The following is a 23,964-nucleotide window of genomic DNA, read 5'->3' on the forward strand; positions in this document are numbered from 1 at the left end:
CACATCAGGGATTTGGCAATAAGAGCTGGCAAATATTAAAAATGCAACCTTGTGACAGGTTGAGACATATTATTATATGTATAGGCAATGGATACGTTTTTACATGTAGCATTATCTATGAGTAGTGGGATAATATACACCAAAATCCATTATTACTTTTTTTTTAATTCTTTTTTAATTTTTTTTTTTTTCAAGCGACTGAATAACAAACTGAAGTGTATAGTCACAGCAGCACTTCCACGTAACATAATAACATGACATATGCAATACAAGACATCCCAGTGGTACAATTCGCTCAATTTTATAATATGGGCTGATAGGTTATAGCGAGGTGTGTGACTAGATTTACGGGGAGTGTGGGCAGTAGGGTAAAGGTGCCTGGGTCGCTGTGGTTGAATGTTTTCTATGAGTGTAGTCTAGTCTGAGTGGCGATCTGTAAGTGTGTGTCACTGTTGGGTTTTATGTAGTGACCAGGTCACTGTTCCATGGAGGTTATTGGTGTTGGCTTGCCGGAGGCCACTTCGGTTTACAGTGTGCTATTTTCTAGCAAATGTTGCTTCAATTAAGCTGGACTAGGTCCGATGGTGAAGAGTAGTCGTTTTGTGAGATTCTAGGTGTACACGTTTGTTCATGTAGGAGCTTTGGTGCATTATAGCCTATCTGGGCCGGTAGGGTGCCGGCATGAGGGTTTTTATCTATTTGATTGTGTGGTGCAATTTAGGGAGGTCGGGCTCCAATGCAGGTTTTACCCAGCTACCCAGGGGTGATGAGGGAGGGGAGCTTTTATATATTCGGAGCAGAGAGGCGTGTTGGTAGTGTGTGCTGTCTTGTGTGCGGGGAGCCTGTGAAGTGTATATTTTGCAACTTAACAGGTAAACATAACAGGTAAGGTGATCATAGTTAAACACAATGAATAAAATACATGAGCATGTCATTGTGGTCATACTGAGAGGCTGATGTAGCCGTGGGAGTAGGCTCAGGTCTTGGCTCCCCTTTTCTCTCTGGGTGTAAACTTTGCCGTGTTATGCGTGCTGTCTGGGGTTGGGGGCTGGGAGGTTGCGTTAAGTTCTCGGTATGTTGGGGGAGTCCCAGCGTCACCAGCAGTGCTTGTCCATCCTTAGGGTCAGTGGCCTTGTAATGTTGTCCATCTTTTGTTACCCAGAGCGTCCCTGGTGTCGCCCATTTGTAAGCAATTCCTGCTGCGTGGAGGGGCTTGGTTAAGTGTTGCATAGTTTTGCGCCACATTAACGTTGCCCTGTTTAAGTCCTGAAAAAAGGAAAGTTTTCATGTTTCGAAGTCGTAGGGTGTATTTCCATATAATGCAGCTAGCAGTCCCAGCTTGTCGGACATTGTGTGGCATCGCAATATGAGGTCCCGAGGAGCTGCATGAGAAGCTTGTGGGGATTTAGAGATTCTGTATACTCTGTCGAATCCAAAGGTTTTGGCCTGTCTCATTGGCAACACTGCGGCCACTAGGCATCTAATAAAATGAGGTAACTCTTCCAACAGTATTTAATCCTTTAGATCTCTGATCTTGAGGTTCTTGCGTTTGCCCTGTCGTCAAGTATGTTTATTTGTCTGGCCATATTTGCCTGTGTGGATTGCAGTTGTTGTATACTCTCTTCCACTGTGTGGATTGCAGTTGTTGGATACTGTCTTCCACTGTGTGGAGACTCTGTCTATGGTCTGTTACTTCGTCTTCTGTCGCTTGAGTGCGTGCGGTTACCACATGCACTTTGGTAGTGAGCATTTCCCGATCTGCTTCCCACATCTGCCTTAGGTTGTGTTGGAGGCCTGCCAGCATCGTTTGAATGTCGCTTTTTGAAGGAGGTGAACAGTCCTGCGAGCACTGATATGGCTCCTGAGGTTAGGGGCTCGGTGGGGGGCTATCTTGTGGGTCACCATCTTCCGATGGTAGTGGTGAGGCCTCTCGATGGGTATGGGCCTGTGCTGTGTTTGGCATTTGCAGTAGTTGGCCTATGTCCCGCTGGGGTTTTGGGGTGGGTGGGGGCAGTTTTTGTGATTTGCGTTTTATCTCAACTCTAAGTGAGGTGCCGGATATTAGATCTTCTGGGTCGAGTGTGTGCCACAGCCAGAGCCCTCCTGCAATGGCTCACTGTTGTCCGCCCGCGCGGTAGTCCTTGCTGCCTCGGCGTGTGGTTTTTGGAGCTCGGGGACAAAAAGAATGGCATCTATGGAGTCCACTGTGTGTGTGGCGGGCAATGGCGTGTCTGGTTGCTAATTATGCTATGTTAGTCTCTGCCTCCATTTTTTTGTATTCTTTATATACAATTCTTATGAATCAGAACTAAAAATTTTTTTTTTGAGCCAGACCATGAGGGACTGCATACTGGCCAAGTGGGCTACTTTCTGAAGGCCACTCCTCATTTCAAATCCAGCGCTCCTGTATTTTGGGGTTCTTAGAAAGAGAGAGAAAAGGGGTGGAGTGGGTCAAGGGGAAGGCAGATGGGTGGGCCATGGACAAGTAGGTGAGAGGTACAAGGGCCCGCAGTGGAGCAAGGGACAGCAATGATGTAAATAGATAGCATTTAGAGAGCCTCCTCTGAATAATGCACCTGGTGAGACCTCACTTGGAGGTCTCATCAGGTGCTTGCAGAACACTGGTGAGACCTCACTTCGAGTATTGTACGCAGTACTGGAGACCGTATCTCCAGAAGGATATTGATACTTTGGAGAGAGTTCAGAGAAGGGCTACTAAACTGGCTCATGGATTGCAGGATGAAATTTACAAGGAAAGGTTAAAGGATCTTATCATGTATAGCTTGGAAGAAAGACAAGGGGGGATATGATAGAAACATTTTAATACCTAAAGGGAATCAACACAGTAAAGAAGGAGACCATATTTAAAAGAAGAAAAACTACCACAACAAGAGGACATAAATTAGAGGGGCAAAGGTTTCAAAATAATATCAGGAAGTATTACTTTACCGAGAGGGTAGTGGATGCATGGAATAGCCTTCCAGCTGAAGTGGTAGAGGTTAACACAGTAAAGGAGTTTAAACATGCGTGGGATAGACATAAGGCTATCCTAGCTATAAGATAAGGCCAGGGACTAATGCAAGTATTTAGAACATTGGGCAGACTAGATGGGCCGTATGGTTCTTATCTGCCATCACATTCTATGTTTCTATGGTCACAAGGTGCAAACCTAGACAATTTGAGACTTTGGTTCCTGGACAGGCACAAAGGACACTGTGAGTTTTCTGATATAAGTAACTCACCCATTTAAACACATCCATACCCGTGCATCATCTCTACAGCAAGGATCTCACGACTTTCGAACCCTTTGTACGGTGGGAACATGTATCACACAGGGAATTTCACTACTGTATAAGCAACTGTTGACAAATAAGCGACTGCTGCCCCCTAGGTTCGTAAGGCAATGGGAGAGAGAATTCGATTTGTGCTTTACAGAGGAACAATGGCAGAAAATAATGATCCTAACAGACCAGAGCTCTATCAATTCCCGCTTCCAAGGGATCAACTATAAGATTCTGAGCCAGTGGTAACGGACTCCAACAGCTCTACATGCAATTAGTCCAGATTTGTTGGATCAATGATGTCTGTCAGCCTCTGGCACTGTGCTACCCATCTTCTGGTCCTGCCCATTATATCCCCATTTTGGGAAGTTGTAAGCAAACAAATAGAGGTCATCTCTGTGGCTAAGACCCCACTCGTCCTAGACCTGATGTTACAAAATACTCCCTTTTCCTTAAGAACATATAAGGAACGAAACACCTGTTGATGGGTGCGAGGGGCCTAATCTTACTCTTCTGGGGCCAAATCTCCACTCAGCATTTTGCATTGGTTGCACAGTATACAGGAAATCCATTCAATGGAAGCAAGCATAGCCTCTGCTAACTTAACTATCGACAAATAGACCGGTACCTGGCCTCCCTAGATATAATTTATTACCAGTAGAGCAATGTAAGTTCAAATCAAGCACACAAATCCTGACCACATTCCCCCTTCCCTTTTTTGCACCTTACCTAACCTTACTAAACTGTTTCCTCCTTCCACCTTCCTCATAGATTTTTAACAATTTGCTCTTCAACCTCAACATAGAGGCAACTATTCCCCCCATTGAATAGAGGTACACCGTTCTGCAAACTTGAGAGATGGACTCCTGCACTGACGATAAAATTCAGATCTTAAATATTGAACCTAATTGGTAAAACCAATAAGTATTATAATTCCCTAGCTTCTCATTGGAGAATTGCCCTATTCATACATCTGTTTTGGTTGTTTCTTCGTTATACGTTGACGGTGTCACTCTGACAAAAACCTTGACAAATAAAGATTTAATTAAAAAAAAAAAAAAAAATAAGAAAGAGAAAGATAGCATTGATAGGACAAAATATACAAAATGCTTCTGCAGGAAATCACTATATCTTACTAGGGCCAGACGATACAATGTTTCGGCCAAGAAATGCCATAGTCACTAGAGATATGCCCGACTGTAAAGGACGCTTGTTGTTCTGACATGCTTGTGACCCTAGAATTGCAGACTGTCCAGCAAGATAACTAATAAAGGCTGGTCATACACGGAGTACTGTAGAAGTGTGGCATCAAATATCCAATGGTTCACCCCAATTGCAGCTGACTGTTGGGATTAAAAAGATACTTTACAACGTGTGTGTCACACAGTAACATAATGTGACATGACTGCTGTGAGTCTGGGTGCAGGGGATTTAACAAAGAGAAAGAAAGAGGGTGAAATGTAAAGGTCTGCAGCTCCCGAGCGAACTCATTTTTTGTTCCGTTGTCAATTCACTGATCAGTAAATAAATCGATATTTTCTACATGTCCTAATTAATAATGATAAATAAAACATTGCAAAGATAGACTAAATGTGTGATAAAATGTAAATTAAGAGTTTTCGGGTCGCGATTCTAAATGTAAAAATATTTTCTCCTACATAGCATTTCATCATAACATCTGACAAATGGAAGTTTAATATAAGCCAAAGAAAATAAATGTGATTCTTTTTTTCTATTATATCAGTAAAATGTCATGCCATAAAGAATGGGTGGGGTGCTACAGTATCTGGCTTTTTGTTAGAATGCGAAAGTGTAAATCTTTCTTAACAATACACATTTTCTATGAGATAAAAATAACAGATTTGCTGAGTAGAACCAAACTACGGGAAACTACCCTAAAACCTCATATTAGTCAACTTCCTAGAGATTAAAAAGAAGATGAATTACGTTTAAGACAAAAATCTGCATTCATGGCTTTGATTTTATCTTTAGTCCCCAGGGCACAATTCAAAAAACCTGTAATATGTTAAAAATACCTGATTCTTCTAACTCTTTAACCCCTTAAGGACACATGACATGTGTGACATGTCATGATTCCCTTTTATTCCAGAAGTTTGGTCCTTAAGGGGTTAAATGTATTCTTTTTAGAAGATCCTCTGAAGCATAATGTGTAACATTGACAGAAGTGATGATTTTTAGATTAAATATAACTTGCAGAATGTTTACACATGTTTTTTCTATGGTGATGAAGCAATGATGGAGAAAGTCTAGCTGGGATCATTTGCGTTGAAATTCTCACTCACACTGTGCTAGTCAATTGATAAAAAATAGTAATTGTGACATGGTAAAGGCCGCGACCCTGGTAGCTAATATGAAAATGAGGTAAGACCCCATATCTACCCAAGTATATTATCTCCCAAAACACAGCCAGGAAAGGGACATGCCAGCGATGTACAGCTAGGTCATAGAAGCAGCCTGTCAGTGTGGGTTGCCACCGTACCAGTTAGCCATCAGGGCCTGCACAGATCACGGCAGAGTTGTTCCTGAATGGGCAAGGATATCTGGTAAGAGTCATGCTTTCTGAGGGCATCTTTGGCCAAAGGCCTGATGTCTGCCATAAATAGGTCACTCAAAATGGAGATGTACCGGGTGATATAATTCAATGGTGCCGTCTGTTACCATAAACAAGTTAATAAGGGTTATGGAGTGATTTCCATTCATTTCCCATAATAACGGAGGTTCTGTGTAAGTGTAGGGTCCAGAGTTTGATTACTACAGCCTTTTAGGCTATCCTGCAGCAAAGTTACTGAAGTGACTACTGCACCACAGACAGAGCAAAGTGACTTCTAATGACTAAGTGAGGGAGAAATGCAGCAAAATGGTGGCCAGGACAACTCAGATGGCTTTCTTTAACAACAACAAAAGTATTTTTGGAAGTAAAGGTTTTCCAGCTGTATGTAGGTTGTGCATGTCAATGTAAATGCAGCAACATTGAAATTGACTTGCAATCATAGTGCCTATAGCCCAGAGATAAATTAAACTGTTAAAATTAAATATATTTTACTTTCAAACATTTCTTATAGGCTGTTCTTTGTTGAATAGTATGGAGAGTTTGAGCTAGATTCCCCACATAAGGTGCATCACAAACCAATAGTCCAGATTGTCACAGAGAATCCAAGTGTAAACAGAAAACCATGAAAAATAACAATTAGCCCCGTTAGCCGGATGATATAGAAGCAACGTGCTACTCTTGTGTGCCGTGCATGTGGGTTCTGTACAGGATCGCTCTTAGAGAGCTATGAGAGAGCCACTACAAGTTACTTAGACCTTGGTCTTCAGGCACACACTGTACAAGAACTTGTATGGTAAGAGGTCACCAAGTTGGACGAAGGTAGGCAAATAGCGCCAGATGTTTTTCTATCTATACAGCCATAATGAAGAGAATAAAGATAGACAGTGACATGGGACAGTGAATAAACACAACTAGACTTTCCCAGACCAGATGAACTCCAGACGACTATAAAGCATCAAAACATTGATGTTCATGTCTGCAAAGTCACGTGGCCAGTCTTGATGAAGAGAAAGATTCTCTTGTTTCTTTAGAGGAGCTGACTCATAGATGAGCAGAGCTGAAAACTGACAATGAGTGATGAGTCATGTCTGTGAATCCCAGAGAGAAAGTGCCAGCAGACCCCTTGCTTACTCATCGCGTTTTGCATGGCTGCTGTTTCACAAGCTTCTGTAAACAATTACAGTGTTTTATCGGAGTCTTTTTATGGCACACAGTTCTCTGGGCCCTATAAATAGCACTGGCTGTAGTGGTGATTCACTCTGTATCTCCAGCTAGCGAGTGATGAACTGCACACTATGTTTATAGAACCCTGATATGAGCAGTCATATTATTGTGTCTGAGGATGGATTTAATTGGTCTCGGAGAACCTTTCATTCAATTTATTCTTAAAACGTAGCATGGAAAAAGACAGCGTGAGAGATGGAGAAGGATACAGCAGCGCAGTGATTCCAGGGAAACGTACCCCTTCTTTTACCGAATAAAGTCGTCTGTCTGCTTCCCAAAAAAAGATAGACACATGTCTGTATATAGTTGCTTAAAGAGGGAATTTAGCATTTTGAGTGCAGCTTATTAAAGAGCTAGACGGCTGCATGCATTATTCAGGTCCATGAATTGTTGTTGTAAGCAGAGTTATTGGAATCAGAGAGAAGCAGAATTTCAGAAAGTGAGAGATTACTGGGAGAATTCCAAGTAGCTGGGATATTGCAGACGGGATTATTGGGAGCTGGGATATTGCAGACGGGATTATTGGGAGCTGGGATATTGCAGACAGGATTATTGGGAGCTGGGATATTGCAGACGGGTTTATTGGGATCTGGGATATTGCAGACAGGATTATTGGGAGCTGGGATATTGCAGACAGGATTATTGGGAGCTGGGATATTGCAGACAGGTTTATTGGGAGCTGGGATATTGCAGACGGGTTTATTGGGAGCTGGGATATTGCAGACGGGATTATTGGGAGCTGGGATATTGCAGATGGGATTATTGGGAGCTGCGATATTGCAGATGGGATTATTGGGAGCTGGCATAATGCTGACGGGTTTATTGGGATCTGGGATATTGCAGACAGGATTATTGGGAGCTTGGATATTGCAGACGGGATTATTGGGAGCTGGGATATTGCAGACGGGATTATTGGGAGCTGGGATATTGCAGACGGGATTATTGGGAGCTGGGATATTGCACACAGGATCATTGGGCGCTGGCATATTGCAGATGGGATTATTGGGCGCTGGCATAATGCTGACGGGATTACTGGGAGCTGGGATATTGCAGATGGGTTTATTGGGAGCTGGACATTGTAAGTGGGATTATTGGGAGCTGGGATATTGCAGACGGGATTATTGGGAGCTGGGATATTGCAGACAGGATTATTGGGAGCTGGGATATTGCAGACGGGATTATTGGGAGCTGGGATATTGCAAACAGGATTATTGGGAGCTGGGATATTGTGAATGGGATTATTAGGAACTGGGAGATTTTGAATGAGATTATTGGGGCTGGGAGATTGTATTTGGGATTGTTGGGAGCAGGGAGATTGTAAAAATGACTGTTGGGAGATTGTACATGGGATTATTGGGAGCTTGTAAGTGGGATTAATGGGAGGTGAGAGATTGTAAACAGGATTATTGGAAGCTGTGGGATTGTAAATTGGATAATTGGGAGCTGGGAGAAGGAAAATCCAAGGGAATGTGGCAAGTGCTTGAAGGTTTAATGGAATATTAAACAGGGATCTGTCCATAGAGAGAGATGTTGAATGAGCTTTATGCAGCACAGTATCTAAGCACAGAGAGCTTGGAGGGTGTGCTCAGGATTTCAGGGAGCTGTGGGACTATGTAAAGGATTGTAGGGAGCTGTGGGACTATGTAAAGGATTGCAGGGAGCTGTGGGGCTATGTAAAGGATTGCAGGGAGATGTGGGACTAGGTAAAGGATTGCAGGGAGCTGTGGGGCTATGTAAAGGATTGCAGGAAGCTGTGGGACTAGGTAAAGGATTGCAGGGAGCTGTGAGACTAGGTAAAGGATTGCAGGGAGCTGTGAGACTAGGTAAAGGATTGCAGGGAGCTGTGAGACTAGGTAAAGGATTGCAGGGAGCTGTGAGACTAGGTAAAGGATTGCAGGGAGCTGTGAGACTAGGTAAAGGATTGCAGGGAGCTGTGAGACTAGGTAAAGGATTGCAGGGAGCTGTGAGACTAGGTAAAGGATTGCAGGGAGCTGTGGGACTAGGTAAAGGATTGCAGGGAGCTGTCAGACTAAGTAAAGGATTGCAGGGAGCTGTGGGACTAGGTAAAGGATTGCAGGGAGCTGTGAGACTAGGTAAAGGATTGCAGGGAGCTGTGAGACTAGGTAAAGGATTGCAGGGAGCTGTGAGACTAGGTAAAGGATTGCAAGGAGCTGTGGGACTAGGTAAAGGATTGCAGAGAGCTGTGGGACTAGGTAAAGGATTGCAGGGAGCTGTGGGACTAGGTAAAGGATTGCAGGGAGCTGTGAGACTAGGTAAAGGATTGCAGGGAGCTGTGAGACTAGGTAAAGGATTGCAGGCAGCTGTGGGACTAGGTAAAGGATTGCAGGGAGCTGTGAGACTAGGTAAAGGATTGCAGGCAGCTGTGGGACTAGGTAAAGGATTGCAGGGAGCTGTGGGACTAGGTAAAGGATTGCAGGGAGCTGTGGGACTAGGTAAAGGATTGCAGGGAGCTGTGGGACTAGGTAAAGGATTGCAGGGAGCTGTGGGACTAGGTAAAGGATTGCAGGGAGCTGTGAGACTAGGTAAAGGATTGCAGTCAGCTGTGGGACTAGGTAAAGGATTGCAGGGAGCTGTGAGACTAGGTAAAGGATTGCAGGGAGCTGTGGGACTAGGTAAATGATTGCAGGGAGCTGTGGGACTAGGTAAAGGATTGCAGGGAGCTGTGAGACTAGGTAAAGGATTGCAGGCAGCTGTGAGACTAGGTAAAGGATTGCAGGGAGCTGTGAGACTAGGTAAAGGATTGCAGGCAGCTGTGAGACTAGGTAAAGGATTGCAGGGAGCTGTGAGACTAGGTAAAGGGCTGCAGGGAGCTGAGACACAGTACAGTATTTCAGGGTTGTGGGATTTTAAACACAGGACTTTATGGGACTGTGAGACAGAGCTAGACTGCAGGGAGCATGGAGGTTGTGTGCAGGAGAGCAATGATTACAGAGAGTTTTTAAAGAGTATTTTAGGGGTTGGGATTTGATTTGTGGGGTGATGTTTATACAAGGTTCAAAAAGTTGGTAATTACAGTCCCTTGCCATATATTATAAAATCCCCGCACAGTGACCACAGATGGGGGCAGCGTCGAGGAATTTAGAAGGTCCCTCCTTTTCTTTTATTAAAAAGCCCCACCCACAATGTGGACAGTAGTTGCCAACTACCCTTTATTTATTTTAAAGACCACCATCCGATGCCCACGGGTGGGAGCACAGAGGTTTTAACAGGACTAAACACCATGGGACTCGGCAGCAATGGTTGCTCAGTTACTAGTTGTAAAAGTTATGTAGATTTGCTCCCACCTTCCGCACGGCTGTTTCATTTATTTTAACTTTTTTATGTGGCAGCTGGCTAGCAAGAGCTGGCCAGACTGCATATACAGCGAGAGTACTAGAACTATTTGCCTGTTGGCTGCAAGCACGGTCAATGGTAAAATAGTACTTAAAATCATCATTCACTTGCAAAAAAGCAAGTAAACAGTAATTTGTGAATGTGCATACCGCCGCATGCAATCGATTCCAAATGTTAATAAAGCTGGTGCTTTGTGAATCTGCAGAATTCTGTACTCTGTACAGGGTTTGTTTGTAAAAACACCAAATCCATCCAGACAATACCTGCAGATCCACTCGGTCTGACAGAATTCTGACTGTATTTGATTTTAGTCAATATGAGCATTGCCATTGCAATCAGAATTTCTAATTAACAATTCTGTTTCTGTTGAATTGCCATGTGCTGCTATAGTCAGGATTTCAGGGAGGTGGTGATAGTGCTGGTGGAGAGGGAGAATAGAAAATGATAAAGTTAAAGAGCTAAAGGATAGTCCTGTGCAGGAAACTAAATAAACAATAAAACCTGCACACGAGAGACTTTCTCAAAGTTTCAATCTTTGCTTCCCTTTCTAAATGTAATTTATTATTATTATTATTATTATTATTATTGACATATGACATAGTAGACATTTAAAATACTATTCTAAACAATGAAATAATGTAGTCAATGGAAGGAATAATTTTTCTGGTCTTTATTAAAGGAACACTATAGGCTCAGGAATACTAATATGTATTTGATCTTATAGTGTTAAAAACCCTATTTAGGTGGTGGCCCCCCTTGTTCTCCTTAAAATGCTAAAAACTCCTTTATTACAGCGCTGCACAAGTCTCCCATCACTTGCACTGCCCGCGTTCTGACTCCTCGATTGAGATCAACAAAATTGACGATCTCAGCCAATCCAATGCTTTCCCACAAGAAAGCATTGGGAGGCTAATGTGAACGTGCGGCAAAATGCCACGTTGCGTCAATGAGCTTCTCCTCATAGAGATGCATTGAATTAATGTATCTCTATGGGGAGCGTTCAGCACCTCCGTGCTAAGTGTGGAGACACTGGACGTCAGTGTTGATGCACTTCTAGTGGCCGTCTAAGTGGCCATTTAATGCGGACACCTGTCCTGTATTATATCAGTCCGCAGAGCAAGGAGTTAACATTTCATGACATGCTTTCATCTAACAAACATGATGGTATTAATGATAACACAGGCATACAATAAACTATTTACACCTCGGGTCATACATGAAAACGTGTATGCACAAAATCGCTGGCTCGCCACCGGGAATTTCACTTTAACATGTAGGTTCAAACGAGGAAGAAAATATTTACTTTGGCCCTTGATGTATAGGACACTTTGAACTAACACTATCTTGCTGTTATTGCAAGTACAATACAAGCAAACAGAGGTCCATTTCCATTCATAGCTCTCCAAACCTCTATAATTATAAGCACTAAGTTGCCATGGCAACCAAAACAAGCTACAAAACAATTTTCATGTAAGCACACTGACTTGTATGCTTAGGGAAAATATATATGGTCTCTGTGTGGGTGAGAAAATGGAAACATGTAGGTCATATAACTCGGTCTGTGTTAAGAAATACAAGATGGGATATTAAATACAAGTGGTGATATGGGGCACGAGTCCCAGTGCTAGCTCTGTATGAACCCAACGAGGTGAACTGACTGAAGAACCCACAAATCTGTCAGTGCCTTGAAAAAGCTTTCATACTCAGAATATCTTTAAACCAACAGTGCAAAGTCTCATGTTTCCCTGAACAAATCTTGGGAAACAAAGAAAGGCTTATAGTAACACTCTGCAGGAAAACTGGGTGTGGGATTGCAGGGGAAAAAAAAGGTTGGGGTGAGAGGAATTGAGAGGTTGGGGTGCAGTGGATGGAGAGGTAGGGGTACAGGATTGCAGAGAGCCGAGAGGTTTGGGTGCAGGATTGCAGAGAACTGAGAGGTTGGGGTTTGAAATTACAGTGAGCTGAGAGGTTGGGGTGCAGGATTCCAGGGAATGGAGAGGTTGGGGTGCAGGATTCCAGGGAATTGAGAGGTTGGGGTGCAGGGAGTGGAGAGGTGGAGGTGCAGGGTATGGAAAGACTGGGGTGCAGGATTGCAGAGAGCCGAGAGGTTGAGGTGCAGGATTGCAGAGAAGTTGAGGTGCAGGATTGCAGGGAGCTGAGAGGTTGCGGTGCAGGATTGCAGAGAATCAAGAGGTTGAGGTGCAGGATTGCAGAGAGGTTGAGGTGCAGGATTGCAGAGAGGTTGAGGTGCAGGATTGCAGGGAGCTTAGAGGTTGAGGTGCAGGATTGCAGAGAGCCGAGAGGTTGAGGTGCAGGGAATGGAGAGGTTGGGGTTTTAGAATGCTTAGTGCAAGGAGCTTGGATATTGGTTGAATTGTGTTCTGTGCAGAATTGCTAGGAATATGGGAGGTGGGGTGCAGGATTGCTAGGAATATGGGAGGTGGGGTGCAGGATTGCTAAAAATATGGGAGGTGGGGTGCAGGATTGCTAGGAATATGGGAGGTGGGGTGCAGAATTGCTAGGAATATGGGAGGTGGGGTAAAGAATTGCTAGGAATGTGGGAGGTGGGGTGCAGGATTGCTAGGAATATGGGAGGTGGGGTGAAGGATTACTAGGAATATGGGAGGTGGGGTGAAGGATTGCTAGGAATATGGGACTTGGGGTGCAGATTTGCTAGGAATATGGGACTTGGGGTGCAGAATTGCTAGGAATATGGGAGGTGGGGTGCAGAATTGCTAGGAATATGGGAGGTGGGGAGCAGAATTGCTAGAAATATGGAAGGTGGGGTGCAGAATTGCTAGGAATATGGGAGATGGGGGGCAGGATTGCTAGGAATATGGGAGATGGGGGGCAGGATTGCTAGGAATATGGGAGACCGGGTGCAGGATTGCTAGGAATATGGGAGGTGGGGTGCAGAATTGCTAGGAATGTGGGAGGTGGGGGTGAAGGTTTGAAAGGACCTAGTAAGAATGTAGTAACATGGGATTAAGGGGAAGGTATTAATGTAGTAAATATAATGACAGTAGTTTGTTGTGTACTGAGTCATAGTGACAACGTGGGTTACTGTATGAGTAATAGCAGATTTTTGTCAAAGTAGCATTGTATGAGTCGTACTGAAGATAAGAATATTTTACTACGATGCTTAAGTAATATAATAATAATATTTAACGATTACGCAGTCAGATGTTCTGTACGATAATGTTGTCAAAACTGAACTGTAATAATTTATAATCTGTGAGTACTTATGTCAGAACTAGACTAAAATAGCTTACTGTGAATGTGAACGGCTGGTGGCATTGCTGAACTAATCAATAGAGATGTCACAACTAGAATATTTATTATTTGCTAATCAATAAAGAGTCAAGCCCAAACTGACTTTGCACAATAATTTATCAACATTGACACGGTTATTTTCTAAAGTGAGAAATGTCAGGGATTCAAAGTGAGCTTAAAGTTTAAAGCGACACTCCAGGCACCAGCACAACTTGAATGCATTTCATAGATTCTGAACTCATTAATTTGCTGTATTTTTGCATGCTCAAATCTTTATAGTTTTTGCACACAAAAAATAAATAAATGTGTTGCAAAATTCTGCAACATAAGCCAGCCTTCCTGGCCACGCACCTTAATGCCAGAAAGACTTCATTATCAAATGTATGTACACAGTCTCAGCTTTAACAGCACTAGGTGAGCTGCATTTTATGCCGTACCCTGCCGTCCACTCCCCTGCCTTGATCTCATTCTCATGTCCGTACTCCCACCTCTGATGCTCGCCTTCAAGATTTCTCGAGGGCTGCACCGTTCCTGTGGAACTCGCTTCCCTCCTCCGTTAGATGCTCACCCAGTCTCCACTCCTTCAAAAAACCGTTAAAAACCCACTTCTTCATAAAAGCATATCAATTAAACTGTTAATAGCTCCCGACTGATTCCTCTTCTGCAACTGTCACTAGTCTAATACTATCCTTACCTTTTGTGTAATTTTACCCCACTCCCTCTAGCATTGAGGCAGGGCCCTCAACCCCATCTGTTCCTGTGTGTCCAACTTGTCTGGTTACAACTACATGTCTGTTCGTCCACTCATTGTAAAGCGCTGCGGAATTTGACGGCGCTCTATAAATATTATAATAATAATAATAATAATAAGTAAAGAGGTGGGTGTTACACTTCTGTAAGACCCACCTCTTGTCTTCATTGATTTGACCTTCTTGGGCAAACCTCCTCCGTGAAGCTGACACGCTGGCTTCATTGTCAGCTTGCCGATGTCTGACCGGAGTTGACTCTGTTCCTATACTCCCTGCCCAGCACTATCAGCACCGGTTAGGGAGTTACCACAGCAACAACAGTGCATGCTCAGGGACCTCCTGTCCCGTCCCTTCTCCTCTGCCTGGTTCTCAATTCCTTGGCATGGAGTGACTGCTGAAGAATTGAGAGTCAGATGAGAGAAAGACCTATTTAAAAAAAAAAAATATATATATATATATATATTACATTTCTCTAAATCTATACATTTGCTTTGGAAACTGCTAGCACAATGTATACATGTATTTGTAAGCTCTTTTAAAAGAGCTGTCATTATATCATGAAAAATAGCCTTTAATTCACATTCTGGCTGCAGACAGTCAGTGAAAGTACAAACCGTTAGTGATATCATTACTATGCAGGGAGTGCAGAATTATTAGGCAAATTAGTATTTTGACCACATCATCCTCTTTATGCATGTTGTCTTACTCCAAGCTGTATAGGCTCGAAAGCCTACTACCAATTAAGCATATTAGGTGATGTGCATCTCTGTAATGAGAAGGGGTGTGGTCTAATGACATCAACACCCTATATCAGGTGTGCATAATTATTAGGCAACTTCCTTTCCTTTGGCAAAATGGGTCAAAAGAAGGACTTGACAGGCTCAGAAAGGCAAAAATAGTGAGATATCTTGCAGAGGGATGCAGCACTCTTAAAATTGCAAAGCTTCTGAAGCGTGATCATCGAACAATCAAGCGTTTCATTCAAAATAGTCAACAGGGTCGCAAGAAGCGTGTGGAGAAACCAAGGCGCAAAATAACTGCCCATGAACTGAGAAAAGTCAAGCGTGCAGCTGCCAAGATGCCACTTGCCACCAGTTTGGCCATATTTCAGAGCTGCAACATCACTGGAGTGCCCAAAAGCACAAGGTGTGCAATACTCAGAGACATGGCCAAGGTTAGAAAGGCTGAAAGACGACCACCACTGAACAAGACACACAAGCCGACACGTCAAGACTGGGCCAAGAAATATCTCAAGACTGATTTTTCTAAGGTTTTATGGACTGATGAAATGAGAGAGTCTTGATGGGCCAGATGGATGGGCCCGTGGCTGGATTGGTAAAGGGCAGAGAGCTCCAGTCCGACTCAGACGCCAGCAAGGTGGAGGTGGAGTACTGGTTTGGGCTGGTATCATCAAAGATGAGCTTGTGGGGCCTTTTCGGGTTGAGGATGGAGTCAAGCTCAACTCCCAGTCCTACTGCCAGTTTCTGGAAGACACCTTCTTCAAGCAGTGGTACAGGAAGAAGTCTGCATCCTTCAAGAAAAAACATGATTTTCATGCAGGACAATGCTCCATCACACGCGTCCAAGTACTCCACAGCGTGGCTGGCAAGAAAGGGTATAAAAGAAGAAAATCTAATGACATGGCCTCCTTGTTCACCTGATCTGAACCCCATTGAGAACCTGTGGTCCATCATCAAATGTGAGATTTACAAGGAGGGAAAACAGTACACCTCTCTGAACAGTGTCTGGGAGGCTGTGGTTGCTGCTGCACGCAATGTTGATGGTGAACAGATCAAAACACTGACAGAATCCATGGATGGCAGGCTTTTGAGTGTCCTTGCAAAGAAAGGTGGCTATATTGGTCACTGATTTGTTTTTGAATGTCAGAAATGTATATTTGTGAATGTTGAGATGTTATATTGGTTTCACTGGTAAAAATAAATAATTGAAATGGGTATATATTTGTTTTTTGTTAAGTTGCCTAATAATTATGCACAGTAATAGTCACCTGCACACACAGATATCCCCCTAAAATAGCTATAACTAAAAACAAACTAAAAACTACTTCCAAAAATATTCAGCTTTGATATTAATGAGTTTTTTGAGTTCATTGAGAACATGGTTGTTGTTCTATAATAAAATTAATCCTCAAAAATACAACTTGCCTAATAATTCTGCACTCCCTGTATGTCTACCCGAGTGTCCTCTCCTTCTAATGCTGGTTGCTTTGTTGTTCAGATTATTCAGTACTGTCAGTGGCCGAGTTGTGTGCATATATTTAAATAGGAAGTCCTAATTAATATTTAATCTTTTTTTTCAAACATAGTTAACAGTGTTCGAAATAAAAAATGTCTTGGAGCTTTGCTAGTCTGCCTGATAATTATTGAGTTACAAGTCCTGGCTTTGTTTCGACATACTCACTGTGGACCAGGAAACAGAAGTCCTTCCATGTTAGTAAGAGCGTGAGCTTTGTGAAGCCTTCAGCATCGTATTCAACCACTCCACTGCAAGAACAGACACATCACAGCGAATCAGTCAAATATTACATACATTGTCCTGATTGTCATTTTACAAACAACATCCTGTGCTCATTAACAGTTATTCTTTAAGACATATAGCCATGACCAAGAGTTGACAAATAAGATATTGTCTTTTGCCCCTTTCATTTAATTTACCTCAATTAGTAGGGCCAATTTACTTTATATTGGTCTCTTAAGCATATGTATCCTTCGTGGTCATTCTACTTACTTACTTCTTTGACTACTTTTTTGTCCCCTGGATATATGACATTTTTCCATATATATAATACTGTAGTAGTCACTACCAATGTGTCTTTGGACTTTGCAAGACCATTGGGTTTACATTACTGTGATTTTTTGATCTATGATTGATATACTCTTTATTCTATTTTTTACCTGCCTGTTTATTACTTTATATTGTTTATGTCCCCTTCCTCCCCTTCTCCACCATTTCCCAGGGTACTCTTTATTACTGACCACTATTTACATAACTCCTATAGTGTCACTTGATAATGCATGCTTTAATGAATTTAAGACATTGTGAGTTAATGGTGGAACTAATGAGGACGCAAGCATACTGTCGTGCTGAAGTGCGCTAAGCGCATGCGCGGCGAGACTGTTACACACATGCGCGTCCTCATTTGGGATCTGGTTGAGTGACGACCTCTGGGACCTCCCACCGCTGAACTGCATTGGCGGTTGAAATGGAGACACATCCCACTAATTGAAAGTGGGTTTTGGCGCCAGATCTATATAAGGAGAAGGGGGGTTAGTGGAGTCTTCTTGCTTACTCGTGTCCCTGAGAAAGGCGACTATTATCGCCGAAACGCGCGTCGGGCTGTGGGTGTTTTTTCACGTTTTACAGACTGCCTTATATGTAGCCTGTTATGCTCTAACACGCTACACCTATCCAGGGACTCTTTTTGCCGACTGAGTCTCTGTTTTTTGCATATACTACATATGGAGTTGCGAGAACCTTATATATCACTTCTTACTTTAATCTGGGCTTATGACAGCTATCTCTCATTATACTATGAGTATTGAAGATCTATTGTTACTTCTGTTATCCATGTTGCTACATTTTCTACTAGCTACTCTGTTGCTTTGAGTGAATCACCTACGAAGTATCAAGTTTACAACATAACTCTGTTACTAGTCTGTTTGAATATAGCTGGTTTATATCCCTCATTTTTTTCCATTTTTTTTATAGGTTAAGCAGTCTGGTGTATTTTTGGACACTTGGTGTTTATATTTTAACGTTTATTTTACTATTAATAAAACTTTATAATTTTTTGCACCTTGTCTGAGATACAGTCTTTTTTGCAAGTTTCTATATAGTGCTCTATAGGGGTTACTGGTTTTGATGGGATTTGCTTCCTGTTTAGGGATGCTCCTCCCTCATTTCCTTATTTTCTGTATTTTCAAGATATTGTCTATAGATCATTCCTTGAAGGGCTAAAAAAATGGCTTCCATTTGTGTTTGTAGAACGGTATATCCTTGATTAACAGGATCAAAACTTCAAGACTGAAACAGGAAGGTCATCATTCAGAATATGCCAATCATACTCCGAGTGATGCCAGATGGATGTTTAATTTGCAAATAAATACTATTCTGCTCCCTTTGTCTCCAAATGAGGTGGAGAGACTACTGTACATTTAACTTACACCTCTTTTATTTTCTCATTGAAGTGAAGAACTGAGAACACCAAAGCTACCTGAAATTTCCATTCATAGTGTTTTACTCACTGGAACGAGAAATCACTGAAAAGGCACAATCGAGGCAGGCTTGGCTGGCACTTCCTGGATGACAATCCCAATGGGCAGAGACAAACTCACTTAAAGGGACACTATAGTCCCTAAAACAACTTTAGCTTAATGAAGCAGTTTTGGTGCATAGATTATGCCACTGCAGGTTCATTGCTCAATCCTCTGCCATTTAGGAGTTAATCACTTTGTTTATGCCGCCCTAGCCACATCTCTCTGCATGTGACTTACACAACCTTCCTAACCACTTCCTGTAAAGAGTCATCTAATTATTACACATCCTTTATGGCAAATTCTGTCTAATTTAGAATTATCTCCTGCTCTGTTAATAGCCTGCATAATCTCCAGTAGCCTCCTGTACGTAACATTCAATTTACAGAGCAGGAAAATGCTCTGAATGCTGTTTGAAAATGAAACCATTTTTTCCATGCAGGCTGTGTCAGGCACAGTCAGGGGAGGTGTGGCTAGGGCTGCATAAACAGAAACAAAAAATGATTTAACTCCTGAATGGCAGTGAATTGAGCAGTGAGACTGCAGAGGCATGATCTATACACAAAACTGTGTAATTAAGCTAAAGTTGTTTTGGTGACTATAGTGTCCCTTTACACATTATGTGTATAAGAGCAATGTATCCCACACCAGTCTTCTGACTGACAACTCAACAATGTATTAACCCCACCAAAGGGCTCCTGATCAAGATTGCTTGGGAGATACAATGCACAAGTAATATCCTTTATTCAGTAACAGGTGGGGATTAGGTTTGGAGAGAGATTAGGTAAATGCTGGGAAATACTATGTACCAGATACACTGTGTAAGGTGGGGATTAGGTTTGGAGAGAGATTAGGTAAATGCTGGGAAATACTATGTACCAGATACACTGTGTAAGGTGGGGATTAGGTTTGGAGAGGAGGCTGGGGTTGTGTTGGGGAACACATACATGGATATTCGCTAATAAAATATTACAAAATTTGCTGACCAATTTTAAGAAATGTAAACACAACATACAGAAGAACGTTATGCTCCAGTGATTTAAAGTCATTTGATTAGGTGGCAGAACCGATTTATTCAATCAGTGCCTTGAAAATTTCCATTTATATAATACGGACTTGGCAGAATTTGCCAATACATGTGACGTATCTGGCACTGTCGAGTAGAAAAATAGGACGTTACAGACTTCGACAGATTTATCGCAGTGTTCTTGAACATGAAATTCAGGGCAATCCATTTTCTGTTCCATTATGTGTGTTTAGTTAGACATAATTTTCTCATAAATGATTTATTTCCCTGAGATCACACCCACAGTTTGTTATGAGAGCTGCGTCTTTAGCTGGTAATGTTCTGGATCGCTGGCTGGGCTGTTATTCAGAAAGCAAGCTGTTTATTCCACCCCGGCTGGAGGGGGTTTTACAAATCCTACTGGATATTTTGCTAATCACAAAGATGCTCCATGTTAATTAAGAAGGATTAAGAACATTGGCTGGCAAATTATATCATTTCTGCAGGTGGTGGAAGGTTAAAGGGTATAATTTATTTCTACAAAAGCTAAGCAGAGGTGAACAATACTAAAGCCCTTTTCACTCACTGTCGGACAAGCTAGCCAGTTAAGAGACTAACATCCATAGATGATCTTAGATGCATGTGCAAATAAGTTGCCTCTATCGCCACCCTTTGCTATTTATATGAGCTACTACTTTGTCATATGATATCTTCTCATTCATTTGGAATTTCACTGCAAAGCCAACGGAGCCTTTATGTGTGAAAGTGCTGCTTTGAGAAAAAATACACAGCACAAACGGAAATAAATAGTTCAAATAAATGCAAAAAGAGAAAAGGTTGGGAGGGGAAAAAAAACGCAAATCTACTCACGTTCCAAAGTGACTCAGAAAGGCAGCAATGTATTCCCTTCTCTTGTGGTACCCCTGGATCACATATTGCACCTGCAATAATTACAACGATTACAGTGAGACCCACAAACCCATAATAACCAGATTTATCTGTGCTGAATTCCAAATTTCAGACAAAAGTAGGCTTACGTTTAGGAAATTGGGAAAATGTATTCAGTTTGGCTATATTGGCTTCAAATTTGAATTCCTGACAATTTACACCTCAGTAAATAACCCTGACTATGTCTCAGATGCGAGCCTCCATTTAATATTTTTGCACACGCTTTTTTGAAATGATTTTTTATAAATATGAATATATCACAATATATATATATATATATAAAACAAATCAAAAACATTTGAAAAACTTATCCAAAAACAATAAATCAAGGCTATCACTGGCATTCCTTCCTAACCTAAAGACAGAAATGCAATTTATCCCTGGATCCATTTTGGACATCCATATAAAACCAACAAAATGTGTTTGCATTGCTAAATGCAGTGTCATTTCTGATGATATGTGACCAAATGTTTGTAAATATACATTGAAGGTAATGACCTTAAAAACACTGACACAAACTCAAAAAGTACTAACAAGACTCATAGCACATAATGAGAATATTAGTTTAACCCCTTAAGGACACATGACATGTGTGACATGTCATGATTCCCTTTTATTCCAGAAGTTTGGTCCTTAAGGGGTTAAAGGAATACTTCAAACATATAAAACACCTTATCTTGCTAAAGCAGAGTGTGAGTTTTAAATACACATTTCTGTAGAAATTGACACTTTTATAAATGAACCTGGTTACTCCCCCCTGGCTGTCAATCAGATAACAGGTTCTGTTACTTCCTGGTTTGGTTAGCTCAGTGGAGATAAACTGAAGAGGCTGCAATTACCCAGAGCACCTGCCTTACAACGACTTCTGATTGAGCTGCCAAGGGAAGCCTATGATTGGATGGCCACAGAGAGTCTGGGCGGGGTTAGAAGGGGAGGGCTTGCAAAGGTTGCTGAAAAGAGATCAGCAGGTTTTGCAAGCTGATTTTAGATATAACTGCAATGAGAAACTGTATAATTAAATGCATGGATGTTTTCATTGGTGTTATATCTACTAAACAGTGATTTGATTATTTGGGCATTGGAGTTATGTATTGTGATGCATTTTAGACTACACCTGTACATATTAGGAAACTTTGAAGAGTAAAATGTTCACTTTTACAAAGGTACACACTGCTATTATCTTCATAATGTAGCCCCACTGCCCCGAATAAACATGAGTAAAACGTGAAACATAATATGACCCAGGCATTATGCCAGGAGGCATAGTCCCACTAAAGGTAAGCTTGGTGCTATTTTGTGTACACAACGAGAGATCACTTCCTGTTTCTTGGCTCAACTCTTTCAGTGAATGCACCTCAATAGCAGAATTCTCTCTGAGGTGTCTTGGAAAAAGAAAAAACATTACGACAAAAATAAACACGAAAAGGGAAAGAATTCAGCGCTAACTAAAAAATAAAGTTCAGCTAAGCCTTTGTTATAACAGTAAGATTGACTTTTTATACCAGTGGTGGCTAAACGTGGCACCCTATATCTTTTATCGTGGGAACTGTTATGATATAGACTGACTCATTCTGAACAAACAGTTTATAAAGGGACCTGAATGAGTCCCATTAAAATGTCCCTGGATTGAACACCTGCAAGAGTTTAAGAGGACAAATTCATTCTCTTGCTAGATTTTCCTTTCTTGCCCAACATCAGGTTCCCTTTCTCAGACTTGGCTGGCAATGACAGAGGAAAAATAATGTAATATATTTATGTTGGCAGCTCCGAAGCTGGGTTTCCATACTGAGCTTGCAATACCTTGTCGCTCTCCTACTTCCCCTCATCTCTCTCTGACATGGAGACTGCGAATCTCATGTTTTATTTCTGTTTCCCAAATACAAGTCTTAGTACATCTAACCTCCTCTTTCTTCATTTCCATTCTTGAAGCACACATAATCATTGCAGTCTATGTTAAATGCTCGTATGTTACCTGTTTTATAACAGTAATCTGCCATCAATCTTCAATTACTTCCCATTAACTAGTTAATAGGGTCCAAGTATCTCAGACACTGCTTCCTGAGCTTTTTAAATGCAGATCAAGATTACTTATGGGTGAAAGACCTCTTCAATGTGATAATTATTCTGGATTACAAGTAATACACACTCACAAATGTCCAAACAGTATATTTATTGCAAACTCATCTGCATTAAGTTTTAAAGACATTGGGTATTTCTGAGCAGATATTTACAAGAAAAAAACCACACTGAAGTATTGAACCCTCTCATATTATTAAGCCGAGCTCCCTTTTGCTCTAATAAGAGCTTTAAAGTGTTCCGCCACGCATCATGGCCACTTTAGTGATTTGAAGTGGTCATGGTGGCTGGAGTCTGTATATGTAGCGTTTTGCTTTGAAATGATGCACCTAACGAGTTTAACACTTTGGCTCCTGGAGGTTTAACTCCACCTCCCGCTGTGTCATAGGGTGTAATCATCCAGATCAGAATCAGTGTTCTGGGCTTACTAATGTCAATCCTGTGCATTTTTTCCCCCACACTGTGCCATTCATTGGCTGAGACAGGCCAGCTGACATGCCAATGAATGCTGGGAAATACAGGATTGGTGTCCAGGTTCTGTAGCTCTTCAAAAAAGCTTGAAGTGCATCATCACAGCAGCAGGGAGTCTCAGAAGCTCAACAGAGACCCAGGTCTGAGGGCCAACTGCTACTAAATGCTTTGCTATATTACCAGGAAGCCAACAGGAGTTAGGTATCTACCAGCTCTGCACGCTGGCTGGAAGGAAGGACTGGCCATTTTTGTTTCTCAGATTTGCTCCAGGTAGTTCAGTTTTGATGGGTGGTGTTTATGGCCTTCAATTTTCAAATCAGAATTTTCAACTAGGCTAAAATGAGGACTTTGACGAGGTCGCTGTAAAACAGTCATCTTATCTTTCATTTGGTTGGGTTTGAGTTATGGATTCTTTTTTCCACTCTCCCATACAGTCTAGTTTGATAAAGAACTCTTGTTGGCTGGTGCACAATTACTCCAGTCTCAGCCACTGGCCTCTGTATCTCCTTTAACATGACTGACGGCCTCTTCCTGGTTTTCCTGACAGGTTTCCCCTTATCTGGCAGCAGAGTTTTTGAGGATGAGGATGTCTTGGTGGTGGATAACTGATCCACAGTGCTATTTGGATTCCCAAGCACATAGATATTACTTTGTGTCTTTTTCCTAACTGATGTAGCTTGATTACTCTATCTCTTACTGCTATAAAATTATTTTCTTTGTCACTGTCAAAGCTTCC

The 23,964-nt window shown here is 41.9% G+C and overlaps 1 protein-coding gene across 1 annotated transcript in view; it reads right to left on the reverse strand.

Annotated features, from left to right (window-relative positions):
- The window catches only part of BABAM2 (BRISC and BRCA1 A complex member 2), a 259,581-nt gene that overhangs the window by 80,593 nt on the left and 155,024 nt on the right, over positions 1–23,964 (reverse strand). The window contains exons 9-10 of the mRNA XM_063444100.1: positions 20,604–20,674; positions 16,875–16,957 (exon numbers count right to left, since the gene is read on the reverse strand). Of these exons, the coding sequence (XP_063300170.1) occupies positions 16,875–16,957; positions 20,604–20,674 (154 nt within the window). The remainder of the gene's footprint in view (positions 1–16,874; positions 16,958–20,603; positions 20,675–23,964) is intronic.

The sequence above is a fragment of the Pelobates fuscus genome, chromosome 2, assembly GCF_036172605.1.
Source record: "Pelobates fuscus isolate aPelFus1 chromosome 2, aPelFus1.pri, whole genome shotgun sequence".
In the NCBI taxonomy this organism is placed as follows: domain Eukaryota; kingdom Metazoa; phylum Chordata; class Amphibia; order Anura; family Pelobatidae; genus Pelobates; species Pelobates fuscus.